General features: G+C 43.6%; 1 protein-coding gene across 6 annotated transcripts in view; it reads right to left on the bottom strand.

Moving 5' to 3' along the window:
* The window catches only part of LVRN (laeverin), a 77,153-nt gene extending 66,131 nt beyond the window's left edge, over nucleotides 1-11,022 (bottom strand). For 5 of the 6 annotated variants that reach the window (XR_008297276.1, XR_008297280.1, XR_008297281.1 and 2 more), the window contains exon 1: nucleotides 10,113-11,017. Coding sequence is in view for 2 of the 6 variants with exons in the window: in XM_027076867.2 (XP_026932668.1) it covers nucleotides 10,113-10,810 (698 nt within the window). In the remaining 4 variants the exon portion in view is untranslated. Of the gene's footprint in view, nucleotides 1-10,112 lie in introns of all 6 variants that reach the window. The other variant, XR_008297277.1, reaches the window with a different exon arrangement.
* Nucleotides 11,023-15,148: the final 4,126 nt, after the last annotated feature.

Below are 15,148 nucleotides of genomic sequence, written 5' to 3'. Positions count from 1 at the left end.
ATACGTTTAAAATATAAAATAGGGAAAATTTGATAAGGCATGTGCAAGATATGTACAGTTAAAGCTATAAAACCTTGCCAAGGGACATTAAAGAGGACCACAAATAAATAGGGAGATATATCATATTCATGGGTTAGAAGACTCAATATTTTAAAACTTGAATTCTCCCCCATTGCTTTATAGATTCAGCACAATCTTAACCAAGATTTCAGCAGATGTTTTTGTTGGTAGAAAATGACAAGCTAATTCTAAAATTCATATGAAAACACAAAGGATCTAGAATAGCCTAAACAACTTTTAAAAAGAAAACAAAGTTGGTGATAAATATTATCAGGTTTCGAGATTTATTATAAAGCTTTAGCAATCAAGACACTGTGGAATTGGCATAAAGATATACAAATAAACCAATAAAGTAGAAGAGGAAATTCAAAAATACACCCTCCTATATATGGACAATTGATGTCTTACAAGGTATAAAGACAATTCAAAGAAGAAACAGTAGACTCTTCGGCAAATCGTATCAAAACCATTCAATATCTGTATGCAAAAAATTTAAAAATGACCTTCAATCCATATCTCATATCATATACCAAAATTAACTCAGGGGTGCCTGAGTGCTCAGTCAGTTAAGTGTCCAACTCTGGCTCAGGTCATGATCTCATGGCTCGTGGGTTCAAGCCCTGCATTGGCCCTCTTGCTGTCAGCACAGAGTCCACTTCAGACCCTCTGTTCCCCTCTCTCTTCCTGGCCTCCACTTGTGCTCTCTCTCTCTCTCTCTCTTTCTCTCTCTCTCTCTCAAAAATAAACATTTTTTAAAAATTACCTCAAAATGGATCATAGGTGTAACTACAAAACCTAAAACTATGCAACTTGTAATAAAAGGCATAGGAGAAATTTTTTGTGAACTTTGTGTAGACAATGCTTTTTTAGATACAATGCTAAAAGGCTGATACATAAAAGAAAAAAATGATAAATTGGACTTCATCAAGATGGAAAACTTTTGCTTTCAAAGATGCTATTAAGAAAATAAAAACACAAACCACAGACTGAGAAAATATTTGCAAATTATGTTTGAGAAAAGACCCTTTAAAAATTCAACAACAAAACAACAAAAATGGACAAAAGATTTTAACAGACATTTTGCTAAGATACATGGATGACAAGTGCAGGAAATGATGCACATTATTAGTCATTAGGGAAATACAAATTAAAACTGCAGTGAGAGTCACCTATTAGAATGGCTAAAATGAGAAAGCCTGCTGGCAATACCAAGTGTTGATGAAGATAAACAACTAGAATTCTCCTATAGTATTGATGAAAATGTCAAATAGTAAAAATATTTGGAAAATAATTTTATAATTTTTTAAGAAATTAAACACCTACCTACTGTATTTTCCAGTCATCCACTCCACTAGTTATTTACTGGGAAAAAAAAGGAATTCACACAAAGAATTCATACACAGACTGATACATGAATACTTCTCAAATCTTTGTGTATAATAGCCCAAGGAATCTACAAAAAAAATTCCCAGACCTAGTAAGTGAGATGAGCAAGCCATAGGATATCAAAACAAACATACAAAATTCAGTATTTCTAGAGAGTAGCAACAATCATATGAAGACTCAAATTAAAAATACAATACCATTCACAATTGTTCAAATAAAATTAAGTGCTTAGGGGTTAGATACAGTTTCAATTGCCCAATTTGACCTTGGATTAGGAAACCCAAAGCACTCTACCCATGGGTAGAGTATAGGACTTGTATGGTGAAAACAATAAAATGCTTATGAAATAAATCAAAGATCTAAACAATGTACATACATACTATGTTCATGGATTGGCAGATTGAACATAGTAAAGAAAGGGAGAACAGGAGTAGAAGACAAAAATAGGAGCAAAGAGCAATGGCAATTAAAAAAAAACAATAATGCATGTGATAAATATTAATTCAACTATATTAATACCAAAATCAGAGTGGTGCCTGGGTGGCTCAGTCCATTAAACATCCAACTTTGGCTCAGGCCATGATCTCATGATTCGTGGTTTGAGCCCTGTGTTGTGCTGACACCTCAGAGCCTGGAGTTTGCTTTGGATTTTGTGTCTCCCCCTCCCCCGCCCCTGCTCCTCCCCTGCTCACACTCTGTCTCTCTCTCTCTCTCTCTCTCAAAAATAAGTAAACATTAAAAAAAAAACCAAGATCAGAAATGAAAAGGGAGACATCAGTACAGATCCCATGAACATTAAAAGGATAGTAAGTACTACGAACAGCTCTATGTTCATAGATTTGGTAACCTAGATGAAATGGACCAATTCCCTAAAAGACATAATCTTCCAAAACACATAGGAAGACACAATCTGAATAAGCTTATATCTATTTTAAAAATTGAATCAAGAATTAATAACCTTTCAAAAAACAAAACACCAGGCCCAGATGGGTTCACTGGTGAATTCTACCAAATATTTAAGGAAGAAATGATAACAATTCTCTACAATTTCTTTCAGAGGATAGAAGCAAATACTTCCTAACACATCCTGTGAGGACAGCATTACCCTAATATCAAAACAAACACATTACAAAAAATGAAAATTATTGACCAACATCTCTCATGAACACAGATGCAAAAATTCTCAACAAAATATTAGCAAATTGAATCCAACAATGTATAAAAAGAATTGTATACCACAACCAAGTGGGATTTATCTCAGGTATACAAGACTGGTTCAACATTTGAAAAATAATTAATGTAATCCATCATATCAAGAGAGTAAATAAGAAAAAAATCACATGATCTGATTAATAGATGCAGGACAAGCATTTGCCAAAATCCAACATCCATTCATGGTTTAAAAAAAAAAAAAAAACACTCTCAGTAAAATAGGAATAGGAGGGAACTTACTCATCCTGAATTAAAGATTGCAAAAAAATCTACAGCTAACTTCACACTTACTGGTGAGAACTGAAGGCTTTCCCATTCAGGTCAAGTACAAGGCAAGGATGTGCCCTCTCACCATTCTTCAACATTGTGCTGGAAGTCCTTACTAATGCAGTAAGTCAGGAAAAGGAAATAAATGGTAGATAGATTGGGAGGGAAGAAACAAAACAGTCTTTAGTCATAGATGACATGACTATCTATGTAGAAAATCCAAAAGAATTGACAAAGAAACTCCTGAAACTCATAAGCAATTATAGCAAGGTTGCAGTATACAAGACTAATACACAAAAGCCAATTGCTTTCCTACCTGCCAACAATTAAGTGAAATTTGAAATTAAAACCAGAATGCCATTTATATTAGTACTCCCCCCAAAAAATGAAATACTTAGGTATCTAACAAAATATATGCAAGATCTATACAAGGAAAAATAGAAAGCTTTGAAGAATGAAATTTTAAAAAGAACTAAATAAATGGGGAAAGATTCCATGTTCATAGATAGGATGACTCATATTATCAAGATGTCAGTTCTTACCAAATTAGTCTATAGATTCAATGCAATCACAACGAAAATCCTAGCAAGCTAAACTTGTGAATATCAATAAGCCAATTCTAAAATTTATATGGAGAGGTAAAAGACCCGGAATAGCCAACACAATATTGAAGGAGACGAACAATGTTGGAAGATTGACACTATCTGACTTTAAGACTTACCAGAAAGCTACGGTAATCAAGACTGTGATATTGCTGAAAGAACAGACAAATGGATCAATGAACAGAATAGCCCAGAAATAAACCCAAATACAGCCAACTGATCTTTGACAAAGGAGCAAAGGCAATGCAATGGAGCAGTGACAGTCTCTTCAACAAATGTTTCTGGAATACTAGACATTCACATGCAAAAAAAATGAATGTAGACACAAAACCTTACACCTTTCACAAAAATTAAGCTCATAAAGGGTCAAATTAACTCACAATGGGCCACTTTAAAATGTAAATGCAAAAACACAAAACTCCTACAAGGTAACACAGGAGAAAACCTATATGACCTTGAGTATGCTGATGTCTTTTTAGATACTACACCAAAGACATGATCCATGACAGAAATAATTGATAAGGGGGATTTCTTTAAAATTAAAGACTTCTGGGGTGCCCAGGTAACACAGTCAGTTATAAGCTTTTGATCTCTGCTCAGGTCACGATCTCACGGTTTGTGGGTTTGAGCCCTGCATCGGGCTCTGCACTGGTGGTGCCGTGTCCGCCTGGGATTCTGTCTTTCCTTCTCTTGGCCCTCCCCCACTTGGGTTCTCTCTCTCTCTCTCTCTCTCTCTCTCAAAATAAATAAATAAACATAATAAAAAATTTTAATTAAAAACTCTGCTCTGCAAAAGACATATAAAGACAACGAGAAGACAAGCCACAGACTAGGAGAATATATTTGCGAAAGACATATCTGATAAAGGATGGTTACCTAAAATATGCAAAGAACTCTTAAAACACACAGTAAGAAAACAACTCAATTTAAAAATGGGCCAAAACCCCAACAAACAACTCACTGAAGAAATTATACACATGACAAATAAGCACATTAAAAGGTGCTCCACATCATGTGTCATCAGGGAAATGCAAATTAAAACAACGAGATACCACTATCGACTTATTAGAATGGCCAAAATCCAGAACGCTGACACCACCAAATGCTGGTGAGGATATGGAGTAACAAGCACTCTCATCCATTGTTGGTGGGAATGTAAAATGGTGCAGCCACTTTGAAAGACGGTTTCGTGGCTTCTTGTACAACTAAGCACAGTCTTATCATATGACTCAGCAATTATGCTCGTTGGTATTTAACTAAAGAAAATTACCCGAAAGTTTTTGTCTACACAAGAATCTGCACAAACAGTTGAGAGCAACTTTTTCAGAATCACCAAAACCTGAAGCAACGAAGATAGTTTTCAGTAGGTGAATGCATAAATAAACAATGGTATACCCAGACAATAGAATATTATTCAGTGCTGAAAAGAAATGAACTATCAAGACATGAAGAGACATGAAGGAATCTCAAATGCATATTGCATAATATGATTCCAAATATAAGACATTCTAGAAAAGGCAATACGATGAAGACAAGAAAGATCAGTGATGGGGGCAAGGGATGAACAGGCAGATAACAGAGAATTTTTAGGTCAGTTAAAGTACTCTGTATGATATTATAATGATATATGTCATTACACACTTGTCCAAACAGATAGAATGCATAACAGTAAGAGTGAACCCTACGGTAAACTATGGACTCTGGGTGATTACGGTATGCCAATATAGCTTCACCTTTGGTTAAAAAAAATATATCATTTTGGCGGGTGGTATTGATAATGGGGGAGGCCATGTAGGTGTAGGTGCAGGGGCTATATGGGAAATCTCCTTACCTCCAATTTTGTTGTAAACCTAAAATTGCTCTAAAACAAAAGCCTTTTTAAGAAAGCATCCTTAGCCATGATACAAAAGCCTGGTCTATTTAAACAACTGATAAATCGGAAAAAAATAATAATAAATAAAGAAATAATTGATAAATCGGACTTCATTTAATGAAAAACTTTTGCTCCCTGGAGATGATTATTATCATTACTATTATTTTAAAGTTTTATTTATTTAAGTAATCTCTACATCCAACACGGGGCTCACGGCCCTGAGATTAAGAGTTGCGTCCTTTTTTAGGGGCACGTAGGTGGCTCAGTTGACTAAGTGTTTGACTTGGGCCCAGGTCATGATCTCACAGTTCATGAGTTCTCTGCTGTCAGCACAGAGCCTACTTCGGATCCTGTGTTCCCCTCTGTCTGCTCCTCCTCTGCTCAAGTGCTCTCTCTCTCAAGAATAAACAAACAAAGAGTTGCATCCTTTTCTAACTGAGTCAGCCAGGTGTTCCTGGAAGACCTTATTAAGATGAAAAAAACAAGCTACAGACCAGGAGAACCCATTTGTAAACCACATATCTCACAACAGACTCAGATCTAGAATGTATAAAGAACTCTCAGAACTCAAAAGTAAACAAACAATTCAATTAGAAAATGGGCAAAAGACATGAGGAGACATTTCATCAAAGGTGATATACAGATGCCAAGTAAGCATGAGAAAAAGCTGAATATCATGAGCCGTTCGAAAAATGCAAATTAAAACCACAATGAGGTATCACTACATACTCATCATGACAGCTAAAATAAAAAATAAAAACAGTGGTAAAAGCAAATGGTGGCTAAGCGGCAGAGAAACTATCATTCATACATTGTTGGTGGGAATGTAAATGGTACACTTTGGGAAGCAAGTTAGCAGTTTCTTGAAAACTACATGTGAAACAACCGTATGACCCACCAATCGTGGAATCTGGGTGTTGATTCCAGAAAGATGAAAACTTGTGTTTGTCCAAAAACGTATACAAAATTGCTCATGGAAGCTTTGTTTGTAATAGGCAAACCTGGAAACAACCAAAATGTCCCCATGTAACAGCTTCTCCCTGCCCCTGCCAGCTCCTAACAACCTACATTCTACTTTCCGTCTCTGAATTTAACTACTCTAGGCACTTATACAATGCCCTCAAGGTTCATCTATGCTGTAGCATAGGTCAGAATCTCCTTCCTTTTTAAGGTGGAATAATACTCCCTTTTATGTATATGCCACCTTTTGTTCATCCATCCATCCATTGATGGGCATGCATTGCTTCCACCTGGTGGCCGTTTTGACTAATGTTGCTCTGAACATGTGTACGGATCTGGAATTTCTGAAGGTGTGCCCCAGGACTCTGTTTCATAAACTCCTCTGGTGGCTCTAATGGACTTTATTTATTTTTTAAATATGCTTTATTCTTATATTTTTTTATTTTTCTAATGTTTATTTATTTTGAGAGAGAGACAGAGTACAAGAGGGGGATGGGGCAGAGAGACAGGGAAACACAGAATCTGAAGCAGGCTCCAGGCTCTGAGCAGTCAGCACAGAGCCCAACGCGGGGCTTGAACTCACGAACTTCGAGATCATGACCTGAGCCAAAGTCCGACGCTCAACCAACTGAGCCACCTGGGCACCCCTCTAATATACTTTAAAAGTTTGTGAACCACAACTCTAATTCAGGATTTCCTCACGTGTAGATGGGCAAGGATTTGGGGTAGCCCTCACACACTATTATAGAGATCTGACTCACACACGAGAACGTCAGTCTTTTTCAAATTTTATGAATCATTCTGGTAAGATCAAAAGAAAAAACCTTGGTTTGGTGTTATTTCTCTTGAACACCTAGTTCCAATTTCCCTTTTTAAGAAAGAGAGAGCAGCCCGTGGATTCAGAGGCATCGGATTCTTCAGCAGACGATAAAAGCAGGGAGAACTTAGAGACATTGTTTTTCATTGCATTGGTCGGTTGCATGTCTATAAATTCCAAATGGTTTCTGACTTATGATAATAACGTAGCATTGCCTTTTAATGAATCTACTTATTATTTTTGTTTAAATTGAGCAATTTTTTTAAGCAAAAAAATATGGCCAGAGGTGTGTGAATAGGGCAAAACCTTGGGTAGCAATATGCCAGAGAATCAAGTCTGGGAAACACCGCTTCAAAGAACATTAACATTTGGAGTTTGCTCTCAACTTTTGGCACATGGAATGAGGAGAGCATCACACACTCACACACAGAAGCACACATCTAAGGCACTCAGTGGATGGCTCCTACATGCAGACATGGGATGGCACCTGCCACGTGCAGAAAGGCAGAGAAGCTTCCCCAGCAAACTCTTAAGCCAGAAAATCTTCACCCAAGCCTTAGAAGTGTGAGACAGCGATGCTCTTTGCACTTTCTGGAAGGGTTTTCTTTTTCTCTTCCCTTAGTGTTGAGTAGTAAAATTATTTAAAGGCTTCAGCCTGTCCAGACTGTGATAAGGGGTCACCAAACGAGAGGCAAACATGTTCAACCACTGGCAGCTGGGATTAGGCAGTTTGTGCCCCAGGTGGGGGCCCTCTTCTTCTTCGACTCAGATCTACCCAGAACATGGCAGGTTTCTCGCTTAGGTGACAAGAAGCTGCCCCTAACAGTTACACTGTGAGCTAACGACAGTAGCTGCCACTGCATAGACATGTGCCAGGCACCGACCTCTCTCTCGTTAATTCTCACAATGCCCTAAAAGCTGACACTCAGCTCCATTCCGTGAATGAGGCAATGAGCTCAGAGACATGAAGAGACCGACTCAAGGCACACAGCTCAGACTCGGGCCTGCTGGGCTTCCAAAATCTGCTTCACCATAAGTCATCATTTTGTCCAAGTTCTTTGCGACCTTGGCTTCCAGCTCCACTGGCCGTTTGCTTTCCTTGCGGTTTGCAAAGCAGAGACCCAGGAGAACAACTCCTGAGCAACAGCCCCTTCAAGATGCCACAGTTTTGGAACTCTATATCGGTCTATGAACATCTGTGGGACTTGATTAGGATTTCTGCTTGTTTGAATTTTCATGTTCTCAAAATATGGTTTCTAGTTACCACTAGAGTTGGCCACACGATGGAAAAATGGAAAGGGGCCTTTCGTTTCCCATATTTCTAGGGCAGTTCATCCAGGCCGTGGCCTTATTAGGAAAAAGGAAGAGATGGATTAGCAGATGAAGATTTACTGGCTGACAGCAGAAAATACTGTCAGGTGTATGTGCAGTGGTCCCTTGTGTGTGTGTGTGTGTGTGTGTGTGTGTGTGTGTGTGTGTTTCCTCTAAAAATCTTGCATTCTGAAATACACATACAGTCACTTTAAAAGGTTTCTGGTGTCCATAAGTCCCGTGACACATCATCCCAATGAGAAAGTTTCCAAAACTCTTTTTCAAGCACTGGTGCATTTTTGAAAGAAAACAAACAAACAAACAAACAAAGCATACAGTCCTTAAAAACAAAAGTTACAGATTACACATCCGCTAAGGCAGCTTATTAAACTTATTTTAAAACCCCTGGCGTTTTGAAAACAGGGCAGGAGATGATTTAGGGGGTAATTTACTAGGTTCCTCTCCCCCAGAGAACATCTGAGAACATTTTCGCTAATAATAAAAGGCAAAGTACATGCAGTTGTGTAAACCGCAAATGCCCCACCAGTGCGTGAGTGAAGAAGCTCGCCAGCCTGGAGAAAGACCTTTCTGGTGTCTTCCGCAGAAACGATTTCCCCAGCGCTCTCCTGAGTTCAGTAGCGTGATCTCAGGGCGTGGAAAGAGGCAATTCTTGCGCTGGAAACATTCCGTGTGGAAGACATTATCCCAAATGAGTGTAAAGAGAACACATGTAAGCTGCATGAGCTTGCAAACTCAGAGGGGAGGTCTCTTGTCACCGCTGTTAGTACTCCCCCCACCCCCACCCCAAGCAGCGTCCCGAGAGCCGTTCAAAAAGCTTGGGAGGGGTGGGGGTGCTGCTGCTCATCCCCAAAACAAGACGCCTTCCCCAGGCAGGGGGTGGGAGGGGATGAATTAAAGGGGATTCTTAAATTTGGGAGAACCCTCAGCAAAAGAAATAAAAAATGAGAAGAGCACCGACGTGAGTCTGCCTGTTGCAAGAGTAGCATCTACGGAGCGCCCAGGGGAAAGGCAGAGCAGGGAGCTGAGCGCGGAGGGGCGCTGGGGGAGGGAACTTCGGCGAGCCCGTGGGTGCGGCAGCCCCAGGCTTCTCCACCTCTAACCCCCAGAAATCCCCCGGTGATCTCGTTAAAACGCAGAGTCTGATCCCTTTGATCGAGGTGGGGCGGGGGGAGATCTGCATTTCGGACGAGCTCCCAGATATTACAGCGACCGCCGGCCCGCGGACCAAACCGAATAGCAAGGGATTTATTTGACCCCTGTGGTGAAGCAAGCCCTCCGGGGTTAGAGCAGAAGCGGGGCTTTCTGAAGCCTTCCATCAACCTCTAGGGTAGTAGCGACCTTAGAAAAGCAAGGACAGAAACAAACTGGACGGGCAGGAATGGGGCTGAAAACTGGCCAGAGGCAGGACCACGGTCCGAGAGGCTTTATGACAAGTACGGTCTCTGCAGGGCAGCGGGGGGTGGAGGCGCTCGCCTTTTGGCTCTGCAAGCAAGCGTCGCGAGGGGTGGGGGCTTTGCGGGGAAGCGCAGGAGACGCGCACTGGGACGCAGGTAGCAGCGGGACTCCCAGCTAGAGCGGGGGACCGGGGCCGGCCTGTCCTTACCTGCGCTCGCCCTGGTCCGTGTAGATGCTGAAGAAGAGCCCCTCCCTGAGGTCCCGGTACACCAGGCCCGAGAAACTGAGCTGCAGCTCATACCGGCTCCCGGGCTGCAGGGTCGCGCCGAGCTCCAGCACCATATACTGCATGTCGAAAGCGAACCACACGTCGTCCACGGGCACGCGACCCACCGCGCCGTCTCGGGGGCCAGAGGACAGAGGACCCCGCACCTCGGCGCTCTCGCAGTCCAGGAAGAGGCTGTGCAGCAGCAGCCGCGCGGTGGCCGCGGTGCAGCGCACGGTGATGTTCACGCGGCCGGTGAAGCTCAACGTCGGAGACTGGAACTCGTTCGGACGTAGCCGGGGCCACAGCTCCAGCTCATAGTGCAGAGGCACGAGCCAGGGCGGCAGGCGCAGCTGGTCCCAGGGGCCCGGGGGTCGCCAGTGGCCCGGGGTGGCCGTACCCGCCGGTTCACGAGTGGGGCGGGGCGGCCAGGTGGGCAGCTGCTCCTCCTGCGTGCCGCGCGGCGAGGACGCGGCGTCCGGGACCCCGCCGTGATGGAGGTCGGACGGCTGGACGCGCGCGCAGCGGCCGTACAGGGCGGCGAGCACCGCCAGCGCCAGCAAGAGTGCGGCGGCCAGCGCGGCCAGCAGCAGGGCTACCGCGCGGCTCACGTAGAAGCCAGAGCTGGAAGGGGGCCCCATGGCTGGGGCCGGGGCGAGGACCGGGCGACAGCCGGGAGACCTCGGCGGCTCAAATCGTGGCCCGGGTGCTCAGTGATGGGACCCCCTTCGCTCTTCTTCTCTGTACCGTCCCGCCTCCTCCTCCGCGAGGAGCTGGGGAGACAGGAGCGAACGGTTGGGACCACGGCTTCCCCCTCCCAGCTAATCAGATCCAGGTCCCTGCCCACCCACCCCCGCCCCGCCGGAGCCTGGGGAAGAGGCGGATCCCGCGCACCGCAGCGCGCGCCCCTTTGGGTCCAAAGGAAAAGACCTCGCACAAGAGGCTTCCAGAGACGACGCGCTAAGGGGACGGTCGGACCACACTCGAACTTAGACACTTCCGACGAGGATGTTTGGATTCATGGGATTTGTTCGATGCGCCCCAGTGCGGTCTCAGGTGTTGTCGGAAAAGAGACAAGTGCAGGGCCCACGCTGCTCCTTGACTGCCGGACGGTCTGCGGACAGCACACCTGCTGGCCATCAGCTGGGGAAGCCAGTGCTAGGGGTTGGGTGAGGGGCTTAAGGATCGGGACTTTTGGAGACGCACTCTGAAATGACCCTCAGAAGGACATCCACACCATCAGCACTATCTCCCGGAGCCAAACCGTTGGGCCTACATTCGCCTCCTGAATAAGCTCAGGACTCACGCAGCCCAGACAGAGAGTGCGAAGATGGAGACAAGGCCAGGAGTCCCTGAGCCTTTCCGAGCTGGCGAGGTGGGGCTGGAGGAGGGGCCGACCGAAAGGCAAGGGGAGTTCCTCCGGGGCTGCGGGGTGGAGAGGGGTCGTCCCTGGGAAAGGGGACGTTCTGATTTCCAAACCGGTCCGTTTCAAGACATAGTAGTGCGGCCAGCCTTTCCACTCGGAAACTGCCGGGGCGGGACCCGTGTCCCAGGCGGTGCCCCAGTCGGTGAGATCTTTGGCTTGCCGGGCATCTGTTTGCTATTTAGCCCGTGCTGCAGGGAGAGTTCCCCGGCCTGGGAGCGGAGCTCCGAGTCTGCAAGCAAGCGCTCGCGTGCGTTGCGAATGGGGTTGCGCTTACTCCGGAGGCACTGGGGGAGGCAAGAGGGTGGTTAAAAATTCTCTTGCTGGCTGAAGATTTACTTGAGCGCATCCCATCTTCAGACTTTCAGAACTCAGAGAAATTTTCCATCTCTGCCAGAAAACAGTCTTCACGCTCCTGCTAGGTCCCATCCAAGGAGGAAACCCTTCCACCTGAGTTCAGAGGTGGGGTAAACCAAGGTGATTCCCCTGGCAAATTGACCTTCCCAATGAAATTAATCACGTTAAAAATAAACTTCCGGAACGGGACAGGGCGGAAGAAGGAAACTTCAACACCAAGCTCACACAGATGGTTGTGCTGTAATCTGTAGACAGACCCGTGTCCCGATTACAGGTTTGACCTGCTTTCTTCTGCAATGAAACGATCATATTTGAAAATAATGGTGGCCACCTGCATCACTTCCAGAAGGTCCTGGGTAGAGCTGAGGGAGAAACAGCTCCTTCGGTTGGAACTGTGTGCTACTGAGCTAGTGGGGTGTCCCAGATGTAGAGCTAATAATTGTCCTTACCACCCACAGGACAATTTCTTGAAGGATTCCAGACTCCCAAGGAAATGTTAAAGAGATAAAAGGAGTCAGTAACTCAGTTACTTCAAATTCGTATTAGAGGTGTTCCTCCCCTCAGTTTGTCATTAAACAAATAGAAATTGGCCACCACACAAAGACTCAAAGTAATAAAATGGCACCAAATGATTCTGAGAAATCGTTCATGTCACTCAAAAGTTGCTAAATAACACACTAGCCGAGTCATGCTTATGTCAATTACTTAAAAACTGGAGAATATTATTACATGAAATTTCTGACACTTCAGGGAAAGAATAGTTCTGGGAAATAGACCATTTGCCGGGAATACATTCACTAAAAATTTTAACAAAATTCTTTTTTTTTTTTTTTCAAGTAGGCTTCACGACCAGCACCAAGCCCCAAGGCGGGGCTTGAATTCATGACCCTGAGATCAGGACCTGAGCTGAGCTCAAGAGACCCATGCTTAACAGACTGAACCACCCACATGCCCCTAAAAACAAACAAAAAACTTAAGGAGATGCTCAGAAAATCCACTCACTATTCAGACCAGCTAAAAGCAGTGATTCTCAACTGGAGGTGCTTTTGCTGACTCTCTCCTGGACATTTGACAATTTTTGGAGACGTTCGATTGTCACAACTTTGAAGGGTTGGCGGGGGTGGGGGATTGGGGGAGCGAGTTCTATTGGCATCTAGTGGGTAGAGGTCCAGGCTTTTATATACTGTCCAAATGGGACTTCACCTTTGCATCTTTGTACCTATTTACTTTTGTTTATGCTTATGCTTTGACATGTCTATTATTCTTGCATCTTTTAAAAAAAATTTTAAAAGCTTTATTTATTGAGAGAGCACACACGGGGGAGGGACAGAGAGAGGGAGAGAGAGAGAATCCCAGGCAGGCTCTACATTATCAGCCTGTCGTAGGGCTCAAACTCATGAACAGCCAGATCCTGACCTGAGCTGAAACCAAGAGTCCAGTGCTTAACCGACTGAGCCACCCGGGTGCCCCTATTCTTCCATCTTTATATCTTGGTACTTATTATGAACTTCTGTGATACTTTATTATTTCCCTTGGGCCATATGACTCAATTTTTCTTTTCATTTTTCTTCATTTACTTTGAAAATCTGATTTTTTTGAATGGGTAATATAGTCATAAGGCTCAACAATCAAAACAGTATGGACAGTTATGTTGAGATATCTTGCTTCCACTGCTTCCATAGTTTTTATGTGTATCTTCTCTGTGTTTCCTTACACAATTGCATACTCTTGTATCTCTCCCCTTTCTTACATAAGAAATAGTGTAGTAAAGTGCACTCTGCACTTTGCATTTTCATTTAACATTATATTCTGGGGATCTTTCCATATCACTCCACAGATATCTTTCACATTCATTTCTACAGCTGCATTGTATGGCTATACTATTGCAGAGATTTTCCTAGTTTGGTTATTTGGACGGATTCACCAGACTCCACAGAGTATCTTCACAAAGGCTTATATTTAAAGGCACAGGAGGGGCGCCTGGGTGGCTCAGTCATTTAAGCGTCCGACTTCAGCTTAGGTCATGATCTCACCGTCTGTGGGTTCGAGCAATGCGTCATACTCTGTGCTGACAGCTCAGAGCCTGGAGCCTGCTTCCGGTTCTGTGTCTCTCTCTCTGCCCCTCCCCACTCACGCTCCTCTCTCTCTCTCTCTCTCTCTCTGGAAAACAAAGGCAAAGGATACAGTGCAGCAACAGAGATTACAGACAAGTATAGGAGGTCAGAGAGACATCACCAGTGCCAGCTCCCCAAGGGCCCTTATTTGCATAAATGGTCCCTGCTGTGTCACCAGCTCAGTCCACCAAGGTCTGTGAGAGGAACCTTGTTTACAGAAAGCTCAAAGGAGAAACTCTTAGAGAACCCCTTTTAAATAATCAAGCCAGGTATATCAGACCCATAAATCCAACTGCAAACTACCAGTAACAAAACTAACGCTAGGGGTCTCCAGGGAGAATTTCAGACCTGAGTCAACACATAATAAATTGATCAAGAGTCAGAAACCAAATAACCAGAATTAAGGCAGAGGAAGGAGCATTGAAAATCCTCTCCTCTGTGAAAGCAAGGTGAATGCTGGGAAAAAATGGTCTGAATTAACTATTTAAGAACTCTGGGAAATAGCCAAAATCTTGGAGCAATCTGGAGAGTGTTTGTTCAAAAATAAACAGCCCAATCTCAGTTAAAAAGAAACAAACCTGAGCTTTATAACATTCTAACTTGCTTTATTCTCATTTCCTTCTTCTCAGCTCTGCAGTAGCCTTAAAAATCAACAGCCTGCTATCATGGTGCAAATCAGTAGCCTGGCCACCACTGGAAGGAGCATATAGTCCCTTTAAAGACCCTTTAAAGCCTCATTCTCAGAGAATTGTCATATTTGAACTACCGGGGTGTTCCCTGGAAGACTGCTCTCAAGGTTATCTTTATTTGACCTGATTCACAGTTCAGTCTGTGTGAACAGCCTTTCCTAAGGGGCACTGGTTGAAAATAACCATAGGCAATTATTTAATTTTGCAACTGCCTGCGGCGGGCAAACAATTGAAGCAAACATTAAGCTTGTCAGAAAGTTTAAAAGGAAACGTGCAGGAATTATATATCTAGAGGGGGCTTTGAAAAGCTCCAACAGATTCCTGAAAAACTAAAAGGCCATATGCCTGCTATGGGCCGTGCACACAACTAAGGCTACCCACATGCTTGGAAAAGAC

The sequence above is a fragment of the Acinonyx jubatus genome, chromosome A1, assembly GCF_027475565.1.
Source record: "Acinonyx jubatus isolate Ajub_Pintada_27869175 chromosome A1, VMU_Ajub_asm_v1.0, whole genome shotgun sequence".
NCBI lineage: Eukaryota > Metazoa > Chordata > Mammalia > Carnivora > Felidae > Acinonyx > Acinonyx jubatus.
The sequence above is the reverse complement of the archived record's forward strand: the minus strand, read 5'-3'. Positions and strand labels throughout refer to the sequence as shown.